General features: G+C 35.9%; 1 protein-coding gene across 2 annotated transcripts; it reads left to right on the top strand.

Annotated features, from left to right (window-relative positions):
* The first annotated feature begins 3,703 nt into the window (after nt 1-3,703).
* On the top strand, nt 3,704-17,002 carry si:ch211-156j16.1 (uncharacterized protein LOC564557 homolog). 2 transcript variants are annotated; one of them, XM_052094780.1, is made up of 5 exons: nt 3,704-3,990; nt 11,127-11,507; nt 13,564-13,669; nt 13,827-13,875; nt 14,987-17,002. In XM_052094780.1, the coding sequence occupies exons 1-5, from the start codon at nt 3,924-3,926 to the stop codon at nt 15,044-15,046; spliced, it is 663 nt and encodes a 220-aa protein (XP_051950740.1). In that variant the 5' UTR covers nt 3,704-3,923; the 3' UTR covers nt 15,047-17,002. The 2 variants fall into 2 exon arrangements, with proteins under 2 accessions (XP_051950740.1, XP_051950741.1); XM_052094781.1 differs by lacking the exon at nt 13,827-13,875 and having other exon boundaries at nt 3,710-3,990.
* The last annotated feature ends 1,688 nt before the right edge of the window (nt 17,003-18,690 follow it).

Genomic DNA, 18,690 nt, shown 5'->3' with positions numbered 1-18,690 from the left:
TGTGTGTGTGTGTGTGTGTGTGTGTGTCGCAGATCCGAATCAGAGTAGAGAGACTGCAGCAGCGTGATTATAAATTACACCAAAACGTTAAAAAGGACCGTAATGTCGGAGCTTATAAATACTACGGTCTTTAATAATTTAGCACCGGGGCCCGTTTAATATCGGGTTTTGGTACCCATACCTACTTATAAGGGCATATTATATTGATATCTTATCTAGTCAAGTGAACGTGCTAACGCTGTTTAAAGGTTAAGCTAGCTAGCTAGCTGCAGTTTTATTTGCTAGTCTACTAGCTCCTCGCTTTTGCCACGTTCAGCTTCGCCTGTCATACCTAGTGCTTCATGCTTGGCAAGAAATTTGGCCATCGCCTCTCTGCTTCTTTCGTTCACTTTTGCTCCCTATTTGCTCGCATTTCTTTTTTGTGGCCCCTGATTTTAGCCTTTGGTGAATCATTTTGACTGTCTTGTCAGTCCTCGATTTTCACAATGTACATTGTGTGTGTTCCGCACATCTGATTGGCAGGTGTTTCGACCGAACCATTTTCACAATAACAGTAGGGGGGTGGGGTATCAGAATCAGATGACAAGTTGAAATGTGTTTTAATGATAAAAATGAATGTATTTATCATTTATCAATATGCATTTTTCGGTGATATAAGTCAGTGAGTAAATTGTTGTACTTGATCCCATTAAGGGTCAACTATAAACCTTTGCATGGGGCCCCCCTGGGCCTTGAGATCACAAGCATGCCCATCTCTGCTTTGTTTGATGTCTTGTGGTCATCCATCTTCCTCTTGAACACATTCCAGAGGTTTTCAATGGTTTTCAATTTCAGTGATTTGGACCGTGGCATGTTTGTTGGTGCCAGATGTGCTGGTTTGAGTATTTCTGTAACTGCTAATCTCCTGGGATTTAAGGTTTTTGAGTTCAGTTTTGTTATTTATTTGTTCCTCAGAGCTCCTCTCAATGGACATCCTATAAAAGTTTGGGAGGCACATTTACATATTAATCCTACATGGGACAGGATTAGTCTCAACTATGGAGCTACTCTGTTGTTTCTCTTCTTTGTTCATTTACATTTTGATGAGCCAAGACAGAGACTCCACGTGTTTGAAATCCAGTCTAATACTGACGAAGATACTTACTGCAGTTACTGCAGATCTATGAAATTAAAATGGTCATATCCACCCCCAGTCTTACAGAAATGTAAGTCTATAAATCTCTCTGTGTGGGCTTGTTTATATGAGAGTGGATTTGGCTGCCTTCAGACAGAAGGAACATTGTGCTCCTGTAATTACACTAAGTTGGCACTAGATGTCAGCATAAAATGATAGCATTCACACCCAATAAATCTCGAACAGGTTAGCTATGTCTTCTAACTTCTGACGTGTAACGGTAGAAAACGAATTCTGTGTCAAAGATTTTATTGATTCATTTCAACATGAAATGCCACACAAGCTCAGCATTCTGAAAACCGTCATTAAATTGCAATAAATAAGAGAGATTTGAATTGAATGTTTGCATGAAATATAATTAATTGCACTAATCAATAGTAAAAAGATAAAGCTGACAAAAAGAAAGAAAAATTAAAACAAAAGTTTATATAATATATATAGCTGTTTTCAGGTTAATACATATAAAAGCAATTATAATAATAATTACGATTAATAATTATCATTATTTTAATAATGTTATTAGATAATTAGCTTCATAATAAACAAATTAGAGCATATGTTTCTTAAAGAAAGAAGGCTAGAGAGAGAGAGATATAATCAATAGATTACAAATATATATATATTTTTTTTACTGTCAACAAGATTCCACAGTACAACAAATAAATGACATTTATCAAAGGTGCTCAATCAAAGCAAGTCTACTCTGTAAAAACAAGAAAACTAAACTAAAACTGGGGATGAAATTTGGTTTGATAAAGAATGCAAAATGACAAGAAAACAACTCTCCAACCAAAAACATAGAGAGCCACACAAAGCTGAAACCAGACAAAACTATTGTGAAGCACTCAGGGATTATAAAGATACAACACCACAAAAGGCAACCTCTAAACCACACTCTTAATGAAAGTGAAGACTCAATTAATAATAATCAGTTCTGGGAAAAATGGAACAGTCTGAATAAACAACACAGCCAGGACACAAAACAGAGAATTATGGAAAGGCTTTTTTAAAAACATATCCAAATAAATTTCCGCAGAAAATCCCAGAGTCAATTGGAATCTGCAATAAAAAACAAAAAGAACCAAAACCCTTTAGACTATCAGAATTGACAGATGCACTTAAACTAAAACCCAGAAAGGCATGTGGTTTAGACAACATTAGAACAGAAATCCTGAAGCACAGTCCTGCAGTAATGCAGGAGGCCTTGTTAAAACTGGCTACTTTCCTGATACCTGGAGTATGGGCATAATACACCCTTTATATAAGTGGAGACAAATTCTACCCCAATAACTACCGAGGCATTTGTGTGAGCAGCAATCTGGGGAAGACTTTCTGCTGTATCCTGAATGCCCGGATACAGGCCTTATAAGCACAATGTCTTGAGTAAGAGATTGAATTCCTACCAAACCACCGCACCACCGACCACATTCACATGCTACGCATATTAGTCAACCAGCATGTTCATCAAAAAAGCTAAGGCAAAATGTATGCATGTTTTGTTGATTGAAAAAAGCATTTCATTCCATTTGGCATGATGGTCTATATTATAAAATTCTACAATCCGGCATTGGGGGTAAAATGTACGACACTATCAAATCTATTTTTTTCGGACAACAGGTGTGGAATTAAAATTGGCAATAAAAGAACAGAATTTTTCACTCAAGGGCGAGGAGTGAGACAGGGCTGCAGTATGGGCCCAACTCTATTCAACATTTACATTAATGAGTTAACAGTGCTACTGGAACAATCTGCAACACCCGGTCTTACTCTAAATAATTCTGTAGTTACATTTCTTCACTGGGCAGATGATCTGGTGCTGCTGTCAGCTACTGCACAAACTGGACCTGCTGGAGAACTACTGTCAGAACTGGGCCCTGACAGTCAATCTGAAAAAAACTAAAATTATGATCTTCCAAATGAAGAACAAGTCTGTGCTCACTGTGACACTGGTGAGCTCGAGACAGAGACACACTTTCTCCTTCACTGTGAGACATTTTACTGAAGTGAGAGAGAAATACCTCCACAAACTCTCAAACCTCATGCCACAGTTTACCAGTTCAGCAGACACAGAACAAATGCTGGAAATCATGGGCGAGGACAATCATGCATCAGTTGCAGAAAAATTCATTTTTGAGATGCACACCCTCAGAAACCAATTACTGCCTTGATGTACTTCAGTCACAGTATTTAGTTAATTTTAATGTTCATAATGTCTTATTATATAGTATATTATTATAGTTTTTATTTTATTCATTACCTGGCAGCATATTTTAATTCTATTTTTATTGTTATTTGTTACTGTCTTATTATTATTATTTGTCTTGTCATTATCTGTTTTGTGCATTAATATAATGTAAACACAATCATGCTAAAAAAGTACTTTAAATGGAAAATTGAAATTAAGCAAGAGAGCAGAAGAGAGAGAGAGAGAAAGAGAGAGAGCGAGCATAAGACAGATAGACAGAGATTTACTTGAAGGCATAAGGGGCAGGACCACCTAACACCAATGCCCAGCCCCCCTCATCCTGTAAAGACACATACTCACACACACTACACACTTACACTCTCTCACTCTGGCTCTTGGTGCCTCTGCCCGTACTGCTGCTCCAGACCTCAACACCCCTTTCCATTCAAACCAACTTTAAGGCACACATCTGAGTGTGAGCCAGTATTTTATTTAGAGCTTGCTGTGCATTTTTAGGAGCCTCTGAGTTTTTAAAAGAGTCAGTTGAAGGACAGAACAGTTACCATGATGAGGATCATACTGCTGCTGCTGGTTGCCCTGGCAGGGCCTTTCTTTACCTACACCCATGCAAGTAAGTAAACACACACAGATGCACAAACATTCAAAGTTGGTGCTGCTGTTACACTGTTCTTTCTTACATACTCTGTCCTTTTCTCTACTTTCTGAATTTATTGTACTTCTCTTAAATTATGTCTCTGTCTACCCAGCTTAGTGACCCTTTTATTCATTCAGAGTAGTCTTGTTTGTTCATATTTTATTTAGATTATACTTAAATATCCACTAAATTAAGTTTACATTTTTTCTGTTTATTTTATCTAACATGTACAGCACATAATTTACCATACTCTTCCATCTCTGTAATCTAAAATATTAGAATAAATCAAATCCTATTTGTATGTCGATGATTTTTCTCCTTCTCTTAGATCATTTGTCACTATGGCATCAGCAAGATCATTTTTCAATGAGTTTTCATCTAAGATGAATTTTTCAAAAAGTTACTCAGACTTCTAAGCATGTGCTGATACAGTGTTTCTCTCATTTGGACAATGCGCTGGGAAAATTATGTAATGGTGCAGAGACTCTTGTGTCATTATATACCATTCTTGAGTTTGCCAGCATTGATCTATCTCTCTTGATCCCTTTGTCTCTGTTGATCCCTCTTTCTCTCACTCTGGGCTGGGTTACACATGTGTATTAATAGAGCTGACTCTATATTTAAGGGTTGCATTTGAGCACTTAGTATTTATGCTGGTTACATTTGAGTGCAGAGCAGGCTTGGGAGAGTGAGCGAGAGAGACAACCCTTGTAACCATTTTTGGCGGGGTATCAAGCTTTCACCCCTTCAGAGTTGGGTTGGAGGGGGCATGGATATTATTTTTAAACTGCAGAGCCTCTGACTCATTGCCCAGTGTCGATTACAGCCCCCTAAACATCACATTAAGATACTCAGCAAGTTTGAAACTTTGGAAAAACTCAATCCCAGTATTCAGAGGAGTGGCATCAGCACACACTCTTCCTCTCCAGACTTTCTCTCTCACTCTCTCTCTCCTTCTGTCTCTCTCATTATTTCTCCTGTTGCCATTCATTTCCCTCTCTTCCCGTTCTGCCAGTCTGGTAGTGCCACTCCCTGTTCTAAAAGTGAAGCTTCAATGGTTGAATGTTTCTTCTCCCTAATCCTGCATATATGTACAGGTGCAGAAGTCTTAGGCATATTAGATGTTTCACAAAAACTTTTGTCTTAAGATGGTTTTAAATATTTTCTGTAGTGTGTCAATTGGAAAAATAATTGACTCCTAAACATTCATTTTGCAAATAGACTAGAAGAACAGGGATCCCTGCAACAGATGGTATGGCCCCCACAGAGCCTGAATCTCAACATCATTGAGTCAGCCTGGGATTACATGAAGAGACAGAAGGAATTGAGACAGCATAAAAACATAGAACTGTGGCATTTTCACCAATATGCTTGGAACAATTTATCTGCCAATAACCTTAAAAAACTCTGTGAATGTGTACCAAGGAGAATTGTTACTGTTTTAAGGGCATAGGGTGGTCACACCGAATATTGATTTAGTTTTCTTAATGTTTACAAGACTTTACTACACTTTGTATGAAGTTAATTAATACATTAAAAATATTCATGCATTATGTTTGAAAGCATTCTCAGTATTCAAAATTTTTCACAACTGCCTAAAACTTTTGCACAGTACTGTATATTGTATATCTTTTCGATAATGCAAATACATAAATTGCCCTGATGCAAAAATGACTAAAACACCAAAAGATCTAAGGAAAGGGGGGAAATCATACATATATACAATGTATCTAAATGAATCTATATGTACTGTATGTGAACAACTATACATGACTCAATTTGTTATGTGTTGTAATGTGTGTTATGAATACAGTAATGGTACACTGACATTTAAGAGTACATCTACTGTAGGTATTGGATGTACTTGGAGATAATTTAGCTACATGAACCCTGATACTCTCCAAAATGCACACAGGCACACCCCAACCTCTTTACAAAGCTCAATTGGTCTGAAACATTCTAAATCAACTTTATATTACTCAATTTAAATCAGATCTGCTGAATCTGCATTAAATTAAAGGGACTAATCTGAATAAAACCCATAATCTGAATCCACCCCTCAATCTGAATCAATGTCTGACAAAGCTGAATCTGAATATTATGTGAATCCATTCCACAATCAATTTCTAAGAGATCTGATGGAATTTAATTAATAAAAGTATTGTTCTGTTCATTCTGAATTAACTCCACCCTTCAAAAAATGCCATCCCAGATATGAATGACTTTCTTTCTTCTGCTGAATGCAAGCTAATATTTTTTGAAGAATATCTCAGATCTGTTGGTCCTTACAATGCAAGTGCATGGTGATCAGGATTTGAAGGTCCAAAAAGGAGCTGACATCACCATAAATTAATCTATACAACTCCCGTGGTTTAATCGATATCTTCTGAAGCGATCCAGTAGGTTTTGGGTGAGAACCGACCAAAATATAACTCCTTTTTCACTGGACATCTTGCCATTGTAGTCTCTAGGCATGATCATGATTTCTCATGCACAGAGCGCTAGATGGCGCTACAGGAAGTGTAATCGATCTTGAAATCATGATCACCAAGGAGACTGCTGTAAAGGTGTACAGTGAAAAAGGAGTTACATTTAGGTCTGTTCTCTCTCAAAACTAACTGGATTGCTTCAGAAGACATTGTTTAAACCACTGGAATCTTATGGATTACTTTATGCTGACTTTATTTCCTTTTTGGAGCTTTTGAAGTTCTAGTCACCATTCATGTGCATTGTATGGACCTACAGAGCTAAAATATTCTTCTAAAAATCTTTGTGTTCAGCAGAAGAAAGTAAATTCTGGGATGCATGAGGGTTAGTAAATGATGAGAGAATTTTTCACCATTTTTGGGTGAACTATCCCTTTAAGATAGTTTAAAAGGCTGGTGCAGACACCAGCGCACCAGCATCTCATGCTAGGGCACCAGTCCAAAACACAACATAAGATGGTGACCAGCAATGCTCTTTTCAGCATATTACTTAAATTAATTTCATAATCTAAATTCACTCTTCAGTCTGAATCAACTAATCAGAGCTCAGTCTGTCAGAGCTGATTTGGAATTAACTCCATTGTGCTCAATCTGAATTAACTCCATAGAACTCAATCAAAAATAACAATTGAATCTGAAACCGCTGATTGATCTATATCAATTTAAAACAGATCAAATCTAAATGAACTTCATGGCACTCAATCTGAATTAACTCCAAAGAACTCAATCTCCTGAATCTGAATCCTCTCCTCAATATGAATTAATGGCTCACTCCTAAATGTGAAATAACTCTTGACTTCACTTTAAGTAAACTCCACATTTCTTTTCAAGCTTAATTGGAAGGAATTTAGATTTGCTGGTAAATGCGGCGCTCTGGCAGATACATAGTTTTGACACCCTTAGGTCTGGAGTGTTGGGTGTTGTATTCAGATCAGGCTGTGAATGTTCGTCTTTGATATGTTGTGCTAGTTATAATAGTGATTTTCCACTTGCCTTGTCCTCTGCTGCCCACTCGTGATATGCCATGTAATGTGAATGTGTATGCTTATTTGTGTGTCAAAAAGAGGGAGTGGATCTGCCTCTTTATGAGATGTTCTTCTCTCATTCTCCCTAGTACTAAAAACATTCCAGAATCACACTCCCTCACAACACACAGACACACACATACTGTATGCTGAAGAAGAAGAAGATTGTGATGGATTGGGGGTAAATGGTTGGCCTGTGTCTTTCCTGTGTGTAACCCTGGAAAAGGTTTCTCTCCCTGTTTAACAGACTGAGGCCCAATATTGGCCTCATTCTCTCTATTTTCTGTCCTCTCTGCTCTTTCCCTCTATATTGGTCTCTCCCTTTCCTTCTCTTTCCCTTTTATGGTTTCTGTTTTCTCAGGGAAATGTTTCTAGCTTGGTCATAGTTATGAATTGGATCTTTTACTGACACACTCACGTACGTGCTCTATTTGAATGGCTTTTGACTCATTGTTGCCTATACTAGCAGAAAGGCAGTTTCTCACACTATTTCCCACTCCTTCCTCCATAACACACAGTTACAGTTGCTGGCCAGGTGAGAGAGAGAGAGAGAGAGATAGATAGAGAGAGAGAGAGAGAACAGCTTGCTCTTTCTCCATACTCTGCTCCTCCCATCACATCATGTGTATCTGAATGTGTGTGTGTGTGGTTGTGGTTGGAGGAAAATAGAGCCATACTTAGAACTAATTGTTAGGGTCTCAAACATAATGAGCTGATTGTTAGTAGCAGTCAACAAGAACATTAATATAAACAGACATGCATGTACTCACACATGCCATTCTGATCTCTGACCAGATCATACATTTGTGTGTTTCTTGAAGGTCTTTTTGCATAGGGCAGTTTTGTTTGAATGTGACGGTATGAAAAAGTGTTCTGTGGAGCACAAAGGATACTCTTTTCCTGCATTCAACTACATTGAACTAATTTCCTCCTTTCATAAAAGAGGTCTGAGTTTGTGTTTTCCTGTTTAATTTGGAGAGTCCAGTTAATGGGGTAAAATTAATTGAAGGCCAATATAACAACGTGAATTTTCATGATAAAAAATATGATCGTGCCTGGTAACGTGCATGTATAATGGCTAGAAACAGCATTTTAGCTTAGCGTAAAGCTGACAAATTTTTAATTCTATTTCTTCTGTTCCAAACATACTTCAAACTTACTTCTCTGTCTGCTCGTATGAATGTAACTTTGGATCGCATCATTTATATGAAATCATGCGACTACCATGTTCATATATACTTAAAACAATGACACTAAGAAAGAAAACTTCCAACTTTTCCAACAATGTTAGGTATGAAAACTCCCTATGACTATGGTCTGTACGGAAGCAAACAAGTTTGGCTCAACTATGCTCAAATTGATCAATTTACTTAAACAGTGCATAAACATGTGTATGTACAACACATTTGTCTGGAGAGTTAATTAATTTTTCTCATTTTCTGTGTATTTACTGTGTTTTGCCTTTGAGGGCAGCATAGCATGCAAAGTGCTGAGTCTGATCTGTAGTTAAACCTTTAGTGAGTTTGATATTTTAAACTGTGTAGTTCGGTAGCTGGGGTGGTGTTATTGTAAAGGGAGGTTCCCTTCAAATTGCCAAGAGTCATATCTGGCTTAGACACCAGCACACAGCACAGATCTGAGCTCAGTTTCTAATGGTTCCTGAGGTCATTGTGAGTGCTGTAGAAAGATCTAACCTCATCCACAGAGGACCCTTTTGCCCCTTTTTTTAACAGTGACAATTCTCTCCCATGCTTCATTTCCTTTTGAGCAGTTATTGTTGGCTCCACCCAGGAAGTGAGTCAATTAGTAGAGGGCATGATGTAGACTGGAAGTGATCTCATTAGTGATCTCATTAGCGGCAAGAATATAGGTCATCATTTTTGGGGTGTGGATGGACGTCTTTGGGCGTTACTGGTGTGTGTGTGTGTTTGTTGGTCGATAGAGAGGCTGGAATGTTCTCACTATTAATGGTAGGTCATGAGAAAATTCTGGCTCAGTCATCTGATTCAGTCACCAGAGAACCAAAACATAGAGCAAACAGCGTCATCTTCTCTGGAATATTTTCTGCTCTCATCCAATCTGTACTCAAAATGCCTCCTAAAGACATACTGTATAACAGACAAGGGTGGGACTCTAGTGTAACTCTTGTGCAAGTTTATTATTATAAAACAGTTCCAGTGTTATGATACATACCTCCTGTATAAGTCCTGTCCCCCTTGAAATCCTGTAGTTGTCTGTAATCCGTGATCAGATGAGTATGTTACTAATGCTGTCATCCTTCACAATCGGAAATATCCTACTTCTGAAGTCATAATTAGGAAATACGTCACTTTCTTGTGCTTGAGACTGAGAGAAATGGAAACAAGGACGATACCAAGTTCATCCTCGCATTTATCTTGGGGAACTCTTATATAATACATGTTTGTGAACATGCTGACAATAATTCAAATTTGGTCAAATACACACAAAATACCTCTATTATTCACTACAGTAACCGTACTCTCCTCTGCCATCTCCTCCCAACTTTTTCCCAATCTTAATAACAACTTGAGGAGGCGTTCAGATGCAACTTAGTAGGAAACTCGTCTTTATAGATAGCACGCATCATTTCTGTTGTAGCTGATCACGTAAACATTCAGTTAATAGAGTTTCGGCACATCCATTTCCATATAGCTCAAAATTAAATGTTTTGATTATGTAAAGTACTTGCATTGAATATGTAAAGTACTTGCATTGAATATGTTAGATTAGTAGGATAATTTATTAGCTTGCTAACTGTATGGATTGCATGATGGAATATTAACTATAAAGGCTAATGACTACACAAAGTGAAACTTTTAATTTGTTGCTTGGTTCAGGGTTTTAAATTAATGGGGGCTATGAGCAAAAGTGTCAAAAATGCCACAGAAATTAAAAATATATGGCCCACGTGATTAATTTCTCTGTGTTTTGTAAGCAACATCGGAAATATTTTTGCATTAAATATAAGATCTGATTATTCAGATTGATAAGTTATGTTAGTTAATTAATTACATTTAAGTGTTTGAAATAAACAAATGACACAGTATTTTTCTAAACATGATTAGAAAACAAAAGTGAAAAATTGAAAAGTGAAACATTCCCCTGGAATTCAAATCCAGGGTGCAAATATTGCCCCTTATTTAAAAGTTAATTTCTGACACAGCTTTGGTCATATCATGTGATATGTCATCGATAGCTTACATGACAATAATTTATGAATTTTCATGGTAAGACATTGTAGTATTTCTGGCACTGAATAGAATACCCAAAATAACTTTTCAGCCATATAAGTTGCTTTGGGGTCCTAGGAGGACAGGATTTCATTGCGGGACTGGATATTGCATTACACTGGTCGTTGGACAAGAGTGCTGAGATTTAGTGTAACAGCACTGGGATGCTTTTTTGTGTTTGCGGGGTTCCAGACAGGCATTCTGAGTGTTACACTGTTACAATACACAACCCTTGATCCTATTTCGCTTAATTTTAAACTATTTTTGCCTAAAGAGATAGTTTACCCCCCTGCTGGGTGAAACTTCCCTATAATTAACCTTTGCTTGTATGTGTTTTGTATATGTGGTAGGTACTCTGGTGGTGACAACAACTCCTGATGTGGCTGTAGTTACATCAGAGCAGTCTCATGCTGTCACAAAGAAAGCAACTGAAGCAGCTCCTCAACAAGCAGTTTCAACAGCAGCTGTTTCTAATGTTGAAGAGGCAACGGAGGCAGCTGCCACAACAGCCAATGCTAATGAGCCAATTGTTTCCACAGAAGCACCAGTAATACAAACAGTAGCATCAACAGAAGAAGCAGCAACAACAGATGCAGCAACAGTAGCAGTAGCCACAGAGGCTGCCAACACTGAAACCCCTACAAAGGTTGAAAAACAGGAAGCAGTTACTGATTCAGTAACAGAAAGTCGAGACATACTGTTGGTTGAGATGGAGGAGGAGGAGCAAGAAGGTTAGATATGCATTCACACACACACACACACACACACACAGTGTAAGCAGCTGTTCACACAATGTTCAAGCATCCATCTGCGCTGTTTTGTATTCAATGTAAACATGATAGATTGACATCTTTGACTATCTTGCTGTTTTTTCAGTGCCTCGCACTATGAACATCACATATTAAATTGCATAAGTTAAACTTTTAAAAGGAATAGTTTACCCAAAAATTGACATTCTGTCATCATTTACTTTTATGTTGTTTCAAACCCAGACTCTTCCATAGAACACATACAGTATATCCACAGAATACGTTAAGCAGAATATAAGCCTCATTCTTATATTATAAATTCTAATATTTACAGATGTTATTAAGCTTTCATTCAAATATGACTTTGCACTTTTTAACATCTATAAATGATTTTAACAAACGTTATATAATGATTAACATATTATTTGTTAATATACATTTGAATGCTTAAAAATGTATTCAATTATTTATAAATGAGCCCATAAACTTTGTTATACAACCCCAATTCTGAAAAGTTGGAACAGTATGAAAAATACTAATGAAAAAAAAATAAGATGAGTCATCTTGTGGATTTAATTTTTTTTCTTTTAATGTTCAGTAATTTAAAATCAGATTATTGCAACACACTCCAAAAAAGTTGAGACAGGGCAATTTAAGACTTATAAGAATTTGACGAGTTGAAAGAACAAGGCGATGTGAAACTGGAGATGTTAAACAGGTGAGTCAATCATGTCATAGTATATAGGGAGCCTCCAAAAAACAGCCTAGTCTTTTAAGAGCAAGGATCATAAACAAAAAACAAAGGAAATTAAATAAATGTAAATATATATATATACACACACACACACACATACATGGTTGGGAGGGTTACTTTTGAAATGGATTCCTCTACAGATTACAGAATACATGCTGTAAAATGTAATTTTTAGATTACTCAAGTTCAGTAACATATTCTAAATACTTTGGATTACTTCTTCAGCACTGGTAGATTTTTTTTCACTTGTTTTGACTATAAAAACTCTGCCAGTACATTAAGACAAAATACTCATGTTAAAAATACATTCTCTGAAAAACCCAAATATCTTATGCTGTGTTGTTTCTAAAACAAGATCAATCAAACTGATCTTGTTTTAAGGATTTTTAGATATTTTTACAATAAAAATTATTGTATCATTGTTGTAAAAAAAATATTTTTTTTGCACTAATATCAAAGATTTTACTAGAAAAAAAGAAATTATGATTTAACGTGAATTTTCATGATAAAAAATATGATCGTGTCTGGTAACATGTGCATGTAAAATGGCTAGAAATAGCATTTTAGCTTAGAGTAGGTCATGTTAAGAGCAGCCTACATTGATAGAAAAACATTTTACTGCCTTTATAACTGATTAGTGATAAAAAAAGAAAAACAGGACACAAGTGTGTATATCACAAATTAATATATATAGGTCCCCCTTGTGCTGCCAAAACTGTGCCAACCTGCATCTCATAATAGAATTCTGAGATGATATTCTTCTCACCACAATTGTACGCAGCGTTTATCTGAGTTACCGAAGACTTTGTCTGTTTGAAACTGTCTGGACATTTTCTGTTGACCTCTCTCATCAACAAGGCATTTCCGACCACAGAACCGTCACTCACTTAATGTTTTTTGAATTTGACACATTTCAGTAGTAAACTCTATAGACTGCTGTGCACGTAAATCACAGGAGATCAGCAGTTACAGAAATATTCAAACCAGCCCATCTGGCACCAATAATCATGCCATGGTCCAAATCACTGAGATCTGATTACTAATGATCTGTTAAATATTATTTAATGTTTGTAAATTATTTATTAAATAATGTTATTATAAAGTATTACCACTATTCCTTTAAAAATGTGTATAGAGACACCTGTGTTCTCTTCAATTTCTCTGTGCTGCATCTAACTGTTTTAGAATACAAGGACTGTGTGAACAGACAGTAATCATTGCAAACGTAAGCAGGCATGTGAGAATGAGCGTGTACTGACATATCTTATGTTCTTCCTTCTCCAGTTATGGGCACGGGACAATTGGTAGGGATTGTAATCGGTGCATTGATTGCTGTGATTTTTGTCATTGCTGTAATCATCTTGGTGGTCAGGAGAATGGGCCAGTACTCGTAAGTAATGTTATTCTCTTTCTCTGCAATTATGAGCCGTCCCAGAACAGTTTCCTTATTGCCTTATTTCCTGCTTTTGGAATGTGTTTTCTGAATAAATGCCTGGGGTTGAAATTAGTTTTTGCATGTTAACAGTAAACGGTTTTCTATGTTTTAGGACTGCAAAGAAACGAAAGCCTCAAAAACAAGAGGGCATCATGATCTCTGTAATCTTTTTTATTATTGCATTGATAAACCCTATTAATCAGTGTAACCCAGTATCTAATGTTTATTATTTAAATGTATTGTGGCTTGACAAAACTATGTTGCTCCTCCATGCTCTGATAGTAATCATTATGATTGGAAACAAACCATGCTGAACTGTATGATCACAAATATTTAACGGGGAAATTATGTCATAATGGAATGCTGTAACAGCAGAACACAATGTTTAGCTCTAGAATCAACAAGTGAAACAGTCACTATGGTTACCACCCAACTCTCATTCAATGTCTCCCTCCTGGCCATCAGAGAACTTGTAATGTTGCAGTTTGAATTTTTGTACAAATTGTACAATTTACAGTTTTAAAATGGAGTGGCAACACAGTGCTGTTCATGTTATACTAATTAGTTGTTCCCTTGGCACTAATATGGTGTCGCCTCCCCAAAAAACAAAAAAGATAGGGCCAAAAATAACCCATGGAATTTTTTTTACCTTTTTTTTTAAATGATCTACATTTTTTTCCAAGTTTAAATTTTTTAAATACACTGCTAAATAAATACATAAATAATTTCTTACTGTACATTGTTGCCTTGTTTTCCAGTTAAAATATAAAAAAAAATATCATGAATGTTTTAATTCAAAGGGAAAACAATTTTATTTTTCTTACTCCATTGGCAACTAGTTATTTTTTTTATTGTTTTAAGTATAAATCCAACTACATTTTGTTTAATTTCTCTCAAAACAATACTTAATGTCTTATGTCATTCTCATTCTCAAGTTTTTCTTACTTTAAGGATTTGTAGATATTAATACTGGAAAAAAGAGACAAAAATACAAATAAGAAAATTATATTATGCAGTGTAATTGTCAAATTGTCAACCTGGAACTATTTTTAGAAATTTTGAAATGACGTGTTATAAATTATTAAAATAATTTTTTTGCAGTGGAGAAGTAGCCTAATTTTAACTTATACATGCACATTTTATTTTTGAAAACCTGTTTACATTTGTTAATTGTTTCTTGAATTATACAATTATTCACACATTTCCCTTCTTGTGTAAAAACATTCTTTTGTCTACTGTTGATTAATTTCTTTATTTCTTTCTTTCAATTAGCCCCTAAGAAGAAAACCGGCACGGCAGGAAGAAAAGAAGAATAAATTCTGGAAGATCTGAACTTTTGTTCTGATTTTAAAAAACAATGATAGCAGCACTCTAACCATCCAGGACTATAAGGGGAGTGGGAGAGAGCTCCCATTCACTTTCTAATTGAAAAGGGTGCCCTGCCCAACCCATCCACAACCTCCCCATTTACCCCTGCCGACAACTCCCCTTATTTCACTTATTTATTTAGCTTATTTAGCAATGGTGGGAGGCCACAGGAAGTTATTTAAGTTTTTAAATGCATAATAATGAACAGGAGATGAGTGAATGTGGTTCACTTACTCTGAGTTTGAGAAGGTACTAAAAAACAAATACAAACACATAGAGCTGCACATGCAAGCAAAAGCTTGTTTATTTTTTATCTAAATTCCATTGAGTGTAAATACCACACAAAGAAACTGCACAATGTCTTCATCTGTCACAATATTTAAGTATGGATCGGATTTTAGATTTATCAATTGTTTTTCCCTACAGAGGTGTCCTATAGAAGTATGATGCGTTATGTACAGTTTATGAACTGTTATACGCAGAGGCTAAAGACACATTCTGTTCATGGTCTAGGAATAGACTCACTTTCTCAAATTGTCTAATTTGCTAGTCTAGTAGCAGCCTTAAAGGGGTCATGACATACTATTTTTATTATTATTATTATTATTATTATTATTAGATTTTCTTCCCCAGGGTCCACTTATAATGTTTTTAAAGTCTTTTTTTTTCCAACAAAATGGTCATAATTTAGTCAAATATAATAATTTTCCACCCTGTCTCTGGTCCTCTGTCTGAAATGCTCGGGTTTAAGCTGCCTGGTCCTTTAAGACTTCAGTGTAAACGCCCACTGTTTGGATTGGCTAAATCGTGCAGCCCTTCCAATACAACCCTATTTGAAACTCAAACTGAAGAAAATTAAAAAGCTCCACACAACATTATAAAAACTAAATTTCAGGATTAACACATACTGTAACATTTCATCTGAATATATCAAACAGTTCTCTCAAGCATAAACTATGAAACAATTGTGAAATTTGAAACATTTGTGAGTGGAATTAGTTACTTATGGTTTTGTGGTCCAGTACTTCTATTTTAACTGTCCTATCCTTCATAGGCCATCTGAATACTCAAACATAATGCAATCCACTGTTAAGAGCACTTGTACCGCTCTTAAAATGCGTGCACATAGCCGGTGTTGTGTTGGAGACAAGTTCCACAAATTCCAAATGAGTCGTTTTTCTGCTTGATTTAAATAAACGCTCTTTCTATTGAGGAAATTTTCAGTTCTAAAACTTCACAGTATGTTTTTAGAGTAAAATTACCTCTTACGTGTCAAAAGATCAAGGAAAATTGTATTCCTCATGTCATGGCCCCTTTAACACTAGTTAGGGTATCAACACAGTAAGGGCACCCAAGTAGTTTTTTAATTGACTTTTTTGAAGTGAATTAATACATAACTTGACCGTGTTGTTTTTAACTGTCACCCATTCCAAAAGTGGCATCACTTCCTTAGGGACACATCATTCAGTGTTCTCTTCAGCATAGCTCCAGCACAAAGATGTTTTTGGCATGTATCACTAAAAGCTTGTTGTTTCTCACCCTTAATTATATTATTTTAACAGCATACAGACATTCTGTATCAAAAAGCTTCACATCTTGCATGGTATAACTGTTTGCATTTTGTTTGTGTCAGTGAAGGGGATCCAGGCTGATGTTTATTGTGTTTCTTACTGATGTTTTGCTATAAGAGGTCAGTAATAAGTGCACTGAATGATAAAAAATAAATGTTTAATATTGAGAAGGGGCTTTGGACACTGCAACTCTTTGCTACGATATTTTAAAAAATATATATAATCCATTACTCCATGTTCTCACTTTTCCGTTCGATGTCAAAGTCCTCTTAAAACCAGAGTGTTTGTCTGTGTTTGTGGGATATTTTTTGTGGTTATTGTTCTCTGTTTCAATAAAAAAAAAAAAAAAGAAGAATGTGCCATATTGTGTTACAGTGGATTCTAGATAACATTGTTTATGTTTATCTGTTTACTTTTCAGCCCCTTTCACTCTGCATTCCAGCTCCCCCCACCACCACATTCCTTCTCTCTGTTGTATCCCTGTTACAAAGATACTAAAATACAGGTTAGAGACAGGAAGAGATAAGCAGAGTAAATTGATAAAGTAATTATATAAATATGTTCTTAAATGGCCTCAAAAACTATTTGGAATCTGAAATGCATACATTTCTTTGCATTCCATAATCAAATCAAGTGGCATTTATTGCAGAAACAATAGCACAAACACACTTTTCATGCAAAATATTACACAAAAAGAAGAATTTTAGCATAATATATGTACTGCATAGAATTAAGATGTAGTATTTGGACACTTTCTGGTTGTCAAACTTAATGGAATCTGTGCATAGTAAATGTGATGTACAACACCTTTGAAGTCTGATAGGACACCAGTGTGGACTTAAGGGGAACTGACTTCATGCTTACACTAAAAAGGACCTTGGGGCCAGTTAGTTGAAGTTGTTGCATAAATAGTGAGGTGAATAAAAGTATAGTATAATTTGTCTGCACATGGCCATTGGGTTGATATTTTGATATCTACAGCAATTAAATTAATACATTTCTGATATAGCATAAGTGTCAGTACAGTATACAGTACATATGTAGTATATATACAGTATATATATATATGTACAGAACAGTAGCTAAACTCTAGACCCTAGATATCTATGTAAACATGTTGAATTAAAAGATATATTCTTCTCTCATCCTCTCCTCTGTGGGTGTTTGTGTGTGTGTGTGTTTGTTTGAATGTGGTTTTAGGCAGTAGCCCAGCCACTCTCTCTCCAACTATGTACAATGAACTATTTTAGTGGGAGACCCACTCTGACGTCCTGTTCGGCCTGAGCTCTATAACACTAGTGTATGTGTGTGAGTGTGTTTGTGATACAATGAATACTGTACATTCTTAATGAGTGGGAAACTTCCTGACAGCAAAGGCCTACATGTACAAACACTAACATGAATAAAGGTACATGCCAGACAACTCAAATCCATGTATGGACATGTCACAAACAGAAATACAAACATACACAACATTCTGAGAATATACTAAAACATAAAAATATGCACATTCCTATAGATTCTGGCATACATAGCACACATACATGCATATAAAATATCACTCTTCCCTCTCTACATGCACCACATGAAACATCTGTGTACCATAGACAAATGTGAGTGTTTGAGAGTGTGTGTTATGGGGAAGGGGACTAATATAGTCAGACAGCAGAAAAATTGACTCTCAGTGCTGCCCACCCAGTGTGTTATTTCTGTGGAGGGTACACAGTACCACTGAGAGACTGAACTGATTTGATCTACTGAGAGTTAAATAATCTGCCTGCAACTCACATAACACTACTGTCATGTCTTGTATTCATTTATCAAATGTATTTGAATGGAAAAAAAAAATGTTAGACATTTTTTAAACACTTTAGAACAGGGTTGTGAGATTATATTTTTGCTGTGAACATTTTTTTGTGGTTGGTGTGAGGCTCTCTAAAGTCCTTTTTAATAAAGCTTACAAAAAATGCTAGTGGTAAAGCTGCATATAGACAAAATCTCAGTTACACAAATCTTCACCAATTGTCAAGATTTTGA

This window comes from Xyrauchen texanus, chromosome 27 (genome assembly GCF_025860055.1).
Source record: "Xyrauchen texanus isolate HMW12.3.18 chromosome 27, RBS_HiC_50CHRs, whole genome shotgun sequence".
Lineage (NCBI taxonomy): Eukaryota > Metazoa > Chordata > Actinopteri > Cypriniformes > Catostomidae > Xyrauchen > Xyrauchen texanus.
The sequence above is the reverse complement of the archived record's forward strand: the minus strand, read 5'-3'. Positions and strand labels throughout refer to the sequence as shown.

What these genes read in the sequence shown, in the direction of transcription:
- si:ch211-156j16.1 (XM_052094780.1), top strand. Translation starts at nt 3,924, where the DNA reads ATGATGAGGATCATACTGCTGCTGCTGGTTGCCCTGGCAGGGCCTTTC. An exon ending in GGAGGAGGAGGAGCAAGAAG is followed by an intron (nt 11,508 to 13,563) that starts GTTAGATATGCA and finishes TTCCTTCTCCAG; the next exon opens with TTATGGGCACGGGACAATTG. An exon ending in AGGAGAATGGGCCAGTACTC is followed by an intron (nt 13,670 to 13,826) that starts GTAAGTAATGTT and finishes TCTATGTTTTAG; the next exon opens with GACTGCAAAGAAACGAAAGC.